We start from the raw sequence: 6,940 nt of genomic DNA, 5'->3' as shown, positions 1-6,940 counted from the left end.
ATATTTATAAATATATATATAAAACTGGCTTTACAATTATGATTTGCAAAGAGGTACCAGTTACCAGAGGCACTGTTAATTATAATACTTCAGAATTACTACCATGATGTTAGACTGAACTAGTAATTAGCAAGTCCTTCGAAATGCACAGTGTCAGTATAAAAAGCTGTGCATGAGACAATACCTTCAGACAGCTGATGTGTTCATGTATGTCTAACAGGTGAAATACCATTCTCCTTCACGGCGTCTCTGAACATCAGAACAGGCTGTGTCTGCAGGGCGTCCAGGGCCTGTGTGACTGAGCTCTGGATCAGGCAGGACGGGCTCAGACACACGGCTACGGTTCTCCTGTTCCCGTCTGTGTTTGGCTCCTTTTGGAGACTGGGATCTGTCACAAACAGCAGCATCTCCCTCTCGCCTGCATTTGAGCTCTGCAAGACCAAGATGCATGTGTAAATCAGTGAAATTTATAAATTAAATAAATTAGCATGAACTGACTTGATATTTTAAGATTAGCACTGGAATATGCCTTTCAATATATAATGAAATTTTCTCTTTTCAAATATGTAGACAAAAATATTGTGTAAAACTGAGTATATCTCATGTGCAGGAATTCAAGAAGGAAAGAAATTATTATAATATTTCAATATGACAAAATAATCTATATATTAGGTAATACTATGTTACAGCACAATTTTGGGACATAACACATAAAAGCATAAAAAGCTGCTCAGATAAACGGAAAATGTCTAAGGAAAAAAAGATAAAAATGTGTTTATAGTAATAAAAAATGTATTTTTATATATTATATTATATTATCTGCATATTATTATATTATATTATTTTTTAATAAATGAGAGGGACACTGGCCTTTACTAGATTGTTGTGGAAAATATTGGTGTTTATCAAAACAGAGGTCTGAATACACAAGGCTAAATAAAACTTCAATTGTTTTGCCTCATTTATAAAGACATAAATCTGTCATTATCAGAGGAAAAATGCTTTAGGGGCAGTTTCCCAGACAGGCTGTTCCTTCATACACCTACGCTGATGTGCAATGTCAATAGCAAAGCAAACAGAGCGAATCAAAACAAAACAAAAAAGGTTAATCTACTATCCACACGAGCGTGTATGCATGACCCTTAACCTCCTACAAATAAATCCCAGGTTATCAAAGTCCAAAGTCTGAGGGTCTGCTAGATCAGTCAAACAGATTGTCAATGGATGATGTCACTTACGGGAAGCTTGCGACAAACAGTGCGTAAAGCTTTCCGAAAGCTTTTCCAAAGGTGTACAGTTTGGAAGCAACCCTGAGGGATGAAGACTTGGCAAATGTGCTGGGAAAACAGCTACGGTGGGTTCTTAAGAAGACAAACTATAGGCAAAGCTAAGAACTATTTCCCACACTCTTTAAACCAGGCGTGCCAAGACATCCCACAAAGATATAGCTATGATAAAAAATGATCTGATTCATGCATTTGTTGTTAAAATAGGTTGAGAAAACATTACCAGTAATTCTTTATAAACCACAGTGGCCCGAAAGCTGCAATGACACCTCGAAGATTCATCCTAAAAAACAAAGAAAGAATCATTCAAAAATCTTTTTTCATTAAAATTAAATTCTTTCATGGTTTGCACACCACTGTTGGTACTGTTAAAACCTAAAACTATTAAATATAATTTTCATTAATTGAAAAAAGCTGAAATAAAACAAAATATAAATATCAGATGAAAAACATACATTAAAAAAAACACTTAAAATTTGGAAATATTACATTGGAAAATAAATGAAATAAATACTAAAATAAATAGGTTGAAGTACTAAAACTGAAATAAAAATAAATATTACATATATATATATAGATAATAAATATTTATCAAATAATAAATAATAATACAAATAAATAATAAATATAACAAATAAAATAGCTACAAAAATGACAAGCACATAACAAAATTACTAAAATCTAAACTAAAATGAAAATGAAAACTGAAAATATAAAGACTGAAGCTCATTCAATATGAAAACTACAAATGTATATAAATAATACTAAAATAATATAACACTGTTTCACACCTTTCGAACCAATTAATTTTCAATAAATTAACATTACTGGATAATGATCTTTAAAATTGATTAAAAATATATATAAAATTATATAATAACTGCACTCATAAAGAGTCATTTTTTAAATTATTTTATTTATTTTTGTTCTCAGCATAATTAGAAAAAAATATATAAGTATATATACACTACAGTTCAAAAGTTTGGGATCAGTAAGACTTGATATTAACTAACGTACTCTACGATTAGCTCAGTGAATAATTTTAAAAAACATAGACCCGGCTAGAACAAGCGGAGTGATACAAAATTGTGAAAGGGCGTTCCTGTAGCGATACCAGTACAATATCTCACGGTTCTCAACCAATCAGATTTGAGAACCAGAACGAACTGTTGTATAAATATATATACAGTGTATATATATATATTACAGAAAATCTCAAAGTTCCTTGATATTTGCAGGTTTTTCTTTATTTTGTCATTTATTTGTTTAAGCATGTCTACTAAAAGAGGTTTCTGTCAATCTGTTTGTTTTGTCATTTTGAGTGCTGCACCTGAAGGATCTCTCTTAGCGTCTGAAGTACAGGTGGTCGGTACAGTGGAGATTCAGTCTGTCCTGATAACGGAACCATGTGTCCCAGCTGGACGCTCAGCCTATAGCAGAAACAGGGCGGTGGGACTCGATCCTGGAAAGCAAAAACTGGCCTGACTATTTAAAAATCAAGTAGTTCTTTAAATAGTTCAGAAGGGTCATTTTATGGAAACAGACTAATACCATTTATCTCTGTCACCCAAAGTAAAGCTCCCTTCCCAGTCAACTTAGAATATTTATAGAAACAAAACAGCAAAAACACTCTTTCAGAAGCCACCATAAGCTCATTAACATATGACTGCCTAGATTTGCATATATTTACATTACTTGGCCTGCTCTGATGAAAAAAATACAACTGTTGGTGAAGGTTCAAAAGTAGCGTCTTTCAAGATACAAAAGGATATTAAAATGCTATGAATAGTAGAAAATGTTACTTTAAAGCTGCTTTTTTAAACCCAAGGCAGAAAAAAGGCCTAATAAACGATGAATGTAACTATTTATCTGTCCCAAGCAACACATTATCTACAAAACAAGCAGATTTTAATGGCGAAAAACTGGAGATACAGTTGACATTCTGATGTGTAGGTCTCTCGTTCAGTGTAAGTCTAAGGGATTTGTTGCCTGTTAGGTGAAAATTTGAAGCATAAATTCATGTCTGGTATGGGACGAGGCGCACAGCAAAGTTTAATACTCAGCGTCAGGGGTTTGTTTAAATCACTAACTCTTAGTACGAGAAATTGCAGTAATGTTTGTCTTCGCAACCACCGCTAATGAGTAATTTTGTGTTTTTAAGCTCTGAAGGTTTATTTATATGTGCTTTGGTTAAGAATGCAGCGCGGCGGTTGTTTTGACGTTGTACTGCCGCTATCCAGGAGGAATCTTCCAGAAGCAAGAGGTATGCAAGATAAATATGAAGTAAACACGGCTGTGATTTACGATGTGATCTGAAAACCTACACTGGGAGACTGCAGAAGATCGTCATGAGATTTTGGATCAAATGGAGGAGGCCACAAACTGTCAATCATACTGAAGAGCGGAGAACATCTGCAAAGAGAAGAGAGAGGAAAAGAAATAAGGTTTCAATCTCTGAATGTTCAAATTCAGGGGTCCTTCCAGAAATGCGGGAGCCGGAGGTGGAGCGTATACACTGTCAGTCTCATTAGCTTCGGTTGGACTGACGTGCTGCCAAGTTGAGATTCTGTTGGAGCTGAATAGTGTCTGCTGACAAGTACAAGATCAGTTTCACTAGCAGGCTGAGGCTTGTTCACACACACACACACACACACACACACACACACTCACTCACACAGGTAAATAATCTGTCATTAAAACATCCAAGAATTAAATTATCACTATTCAAAATGCTGATAATTTAATATTTGGCAGGCCAAATGTTATTTTAACACTCCAAATTCCAGTTTATGCTACTCACAAAACATCTCAGACGGACTGACATACAGACAAAAGGACAGAGATCAGCTCCGTCTGTGTTTGATTTAATAGATTGACAGATAAACACTCCAACAATATGACAATTATAATGGATATGGCGCAAGTAGGTATCAGGGTTATTATCGTTAACGAAAACTGAAACTTTTAAAAACTTTTTGGTAACTGAAAAATGTTAACTTTTTGGTACATTAAAAATGTTAGATGAAAAACTAAAGGAAATTTAGAAATGTTGCCTTCGCAACTAACTGAAATAAAAACTAAAACTGAAATAAAAATAAAAATAAATTGAATCTAAATAGTTATAATAATAATTAAAAAATAATACAAAAATAAAAAAACATCCTAATAAAAAAAGCACATAACAAAATTACCAAAGATTAAGCTAAATTTAAAAAGAAAGCTGAAAATATAATAAGAAAAATAACTAATTCAAAATATTAATAAAAAATAAATAGTAATGTTTGTAAAAAAGAAAAAAGGCAAAAGCATGAACTTACTACAATTTAAGCTACAATTAAAAAATAATAAATCTGAAAATGTAAAAAGAAACACTAAAAAATATTATTTAAAAAGATTCATTTAAATAGTAATATTTTAAAAAGTAATAAAAATGACAAAAGCACATAAAAAACTGCAAATGTTAAACTAAAATTAAAAAGAGACTAACAACATAAAAATAAAAGTTAATTCAAAGTACTGACAAAAACTATTATAGTACATATAGGGTATTCAAGTTGCTATATGGCTGTTTGGAGATCATAAGAAGTTCTTGATTTTTCATTACAGATCAAATTTAGTTTCTGGATTCTTAAAAGCTCCCTTACATAGATGGATTTCTAGATCGCAAGAATAACATGTTCTTAGTGGAGCTTAAAAAGCGTTCTTGAACCCTGTGTGTGCCTCGGTGCAGCATGATCTGATCCCTCACAACCAGTTCCACAGCTGTCTTAATCCTCACCTCTTCCCTTGACCCGCTCAACCGCCCTATCCAGTCCAGCGGGACGAGCCCTTGCTGAAAACACTCAACATACTGAGAGAATCAGACTGAAATTAAGCCATATAGCTTATGTCTTGCAGTACAGACAATCATACTGTTCATTTCTGGAGAAAGTTGTCTATTCCTGAGCATTAACTCCAAAAAAAAAAATCTAATTTTCACCCCAAGTATTTTGTTTTTACATGTATGCATTTAACAGATGCTTTTATCCAGAGTGACTTGCAAAAGAGGAACAAAGCAATTTCTCAAAGAGCCAACAATGCCAGGTTTATTAGACAACTATTAAAAAGTAGATTTTTCTTGAAACAGCATTCAGAATTAGAAAAAACAAGATGAAAAAGAGAAGATGAGCTAGATCAATGTAAGAAGGTGCGATACAGAGCCTTTCCCTATACATAACTGATCCAAACATGCACTAAATCATGTATTTAAGGTGTAGTTCGCCAAAAAATTACATATTGAATCAAATTAAAATAACATTTTGTCATTTATTTTTGCAAAAATAATGCTGAAATAATATTTAAATATTTGATGAAACTAATGGATTAAATGGACTAAATTTACTAACTGGTAATAAATAAAAACTAAAAGTGAACTAAAACAAAAATAAATTAAACCTAAATAGTAATATTAAAAAAAACTAATAAAACAGATCTGACAAAAAGTATAAAATGACTAAAAATTAACTAAAATTATTATATTAAACCTAAAAATAAAATCGAATTGAATAAACATTAATAAAAACTATAATAGTATATAAATGATAATAAAATAACACAGGTTCCAAATGAGGTACATCCATAGAAGACAAAAGGAGATATTAGTCATAAAGTCCAGGCTGCTCTTTTCCATACAATGAAGTTGTAAGTACAAAAAGTGTGATAAAATTACCATGAAAGCAGTCTAAATGACTTCTGCATTGAATTTCAAGTGCTCTAAAACCATCATTCACTCGCTTTATGTGAAGAAAAGACTAGAATTTAAGATGTTATTTATTGAAAATCTTCCCCTTCTCTAATATTATCAGCAAATTAAATAAACTAAAATTCAAATTTTTCTTCAAATAAAGCAATCATATGGCTTTAAAGGGCATATATATGTTCTTAGTGTCTTTTTGGAGACTGACAGTCCCAGTCCCCACTGACTTTCATTCTATGGACATCTCTTTTTGAGTTCCACAGAAAAAAAAAAAAAACACAACATGAAGTTTTGAAGTGCAAGAGCAAGTAAATGATGACAGAATTTCCTCAAGTGCCCTTACCCTAATCTCACAGACCCTATTCACCATATAGATGGCCACTGATCCCAAATAAGCAGTGCATGCTGAAAGGCATCTTGGGTATTCGTGTACACGGCTCATGTTCATATCTGTGGAAACGTGTCACCAGAATTTCCCATCACGTGCCACCTTCAACTTAAACAACATATGTTAAAGCAGTGACCACCACGCAGACAAGCTTGAGTGAGCAGACGTATGTGGCGAGAGGCCAATATAATACTCAACGCAGATGTAAATCTAGCAGGCTGGAGTGCTGCAAACACACTGACACTGTGAGCTGCTAATCTGAGCCCGAGCAGGTGGAAATAGGAGCCCATATTAACTTTCAGTTCAATGGAGTACAGTAAGGTTGACTAATCATTCACAAATAGTGCAGAAAACAGGGCACAGTTTGAGACAAAATATGAAGATATGCTGTTTGAATACTAAACAAATTGTTGGATTTAGGAGGATAAATAAATTTTATTTCAAATTTGCTCTTTATAGTTTCATTTATATTCAATAAATAAATATGACTTAATTCATAACTTTATATCCTATAAATAAATTATATATATA

At 32.7% G+C, this 6,940-nt stretch overlaps 1 protein-coding gene across 2 annotated transcripts in view; it reads right to left on the bottom strand.

The window, feature by feature from the left end:
• spidr (scaffold protein involved in DNA repair) overlaps positions 1-6,940 on the bottom strand; it is a 48,880-nt gene that overhangs the window by 8,541 nt on the left and 33,399 nt on the right. Inside the window, exons 12-15 of one of the 2 annotated variants that reach the window (XM_016458838.1) lie at positions 3,611-3,698; positions 2,617-2,748; positions 1,510-1,569; positions 230-431 (exon numbers count right to left, since the gene is read on the bottom strand). In XM_016458838.1, coding sequence (XP_016314324.1) covers positions 230-431; positions 1,510-1,569; positions 2,617-2,748; positions 3,611-3,698 — 482 coding nt within the window. The remainder of the gene's footprint in view (positions 1-229; positions 432-1,509; positions 1,570-2,616; positions 2,749-3,610; positions 3,699-6,940) is intronic. The other variant, XM_016458839.1, reaches the window with a different exon arrangement.

The sequence above is a fragment of the Sinocyclocheilus anshuiensis genome, unplaced genomic scaffold (genome assembly GCF_001515605.1).
Source record: "Sinocyclocheilus anshuiensis isolate Anshui unplaced genomic scaffold, SAMN03320099.WGS_v1.1 scaffold415, whole genome shotgun sequence".
NCBI lineage: Eukaryota > Metazoa > Chordata > Actinopteri > Cypriniformes > Cyprinidae > Sinocyclocheilus > Sinocyclocheilus anshuiensis.
This window is presented reverse-complemented; position numbering and strand designations above follow the sequence as displayed.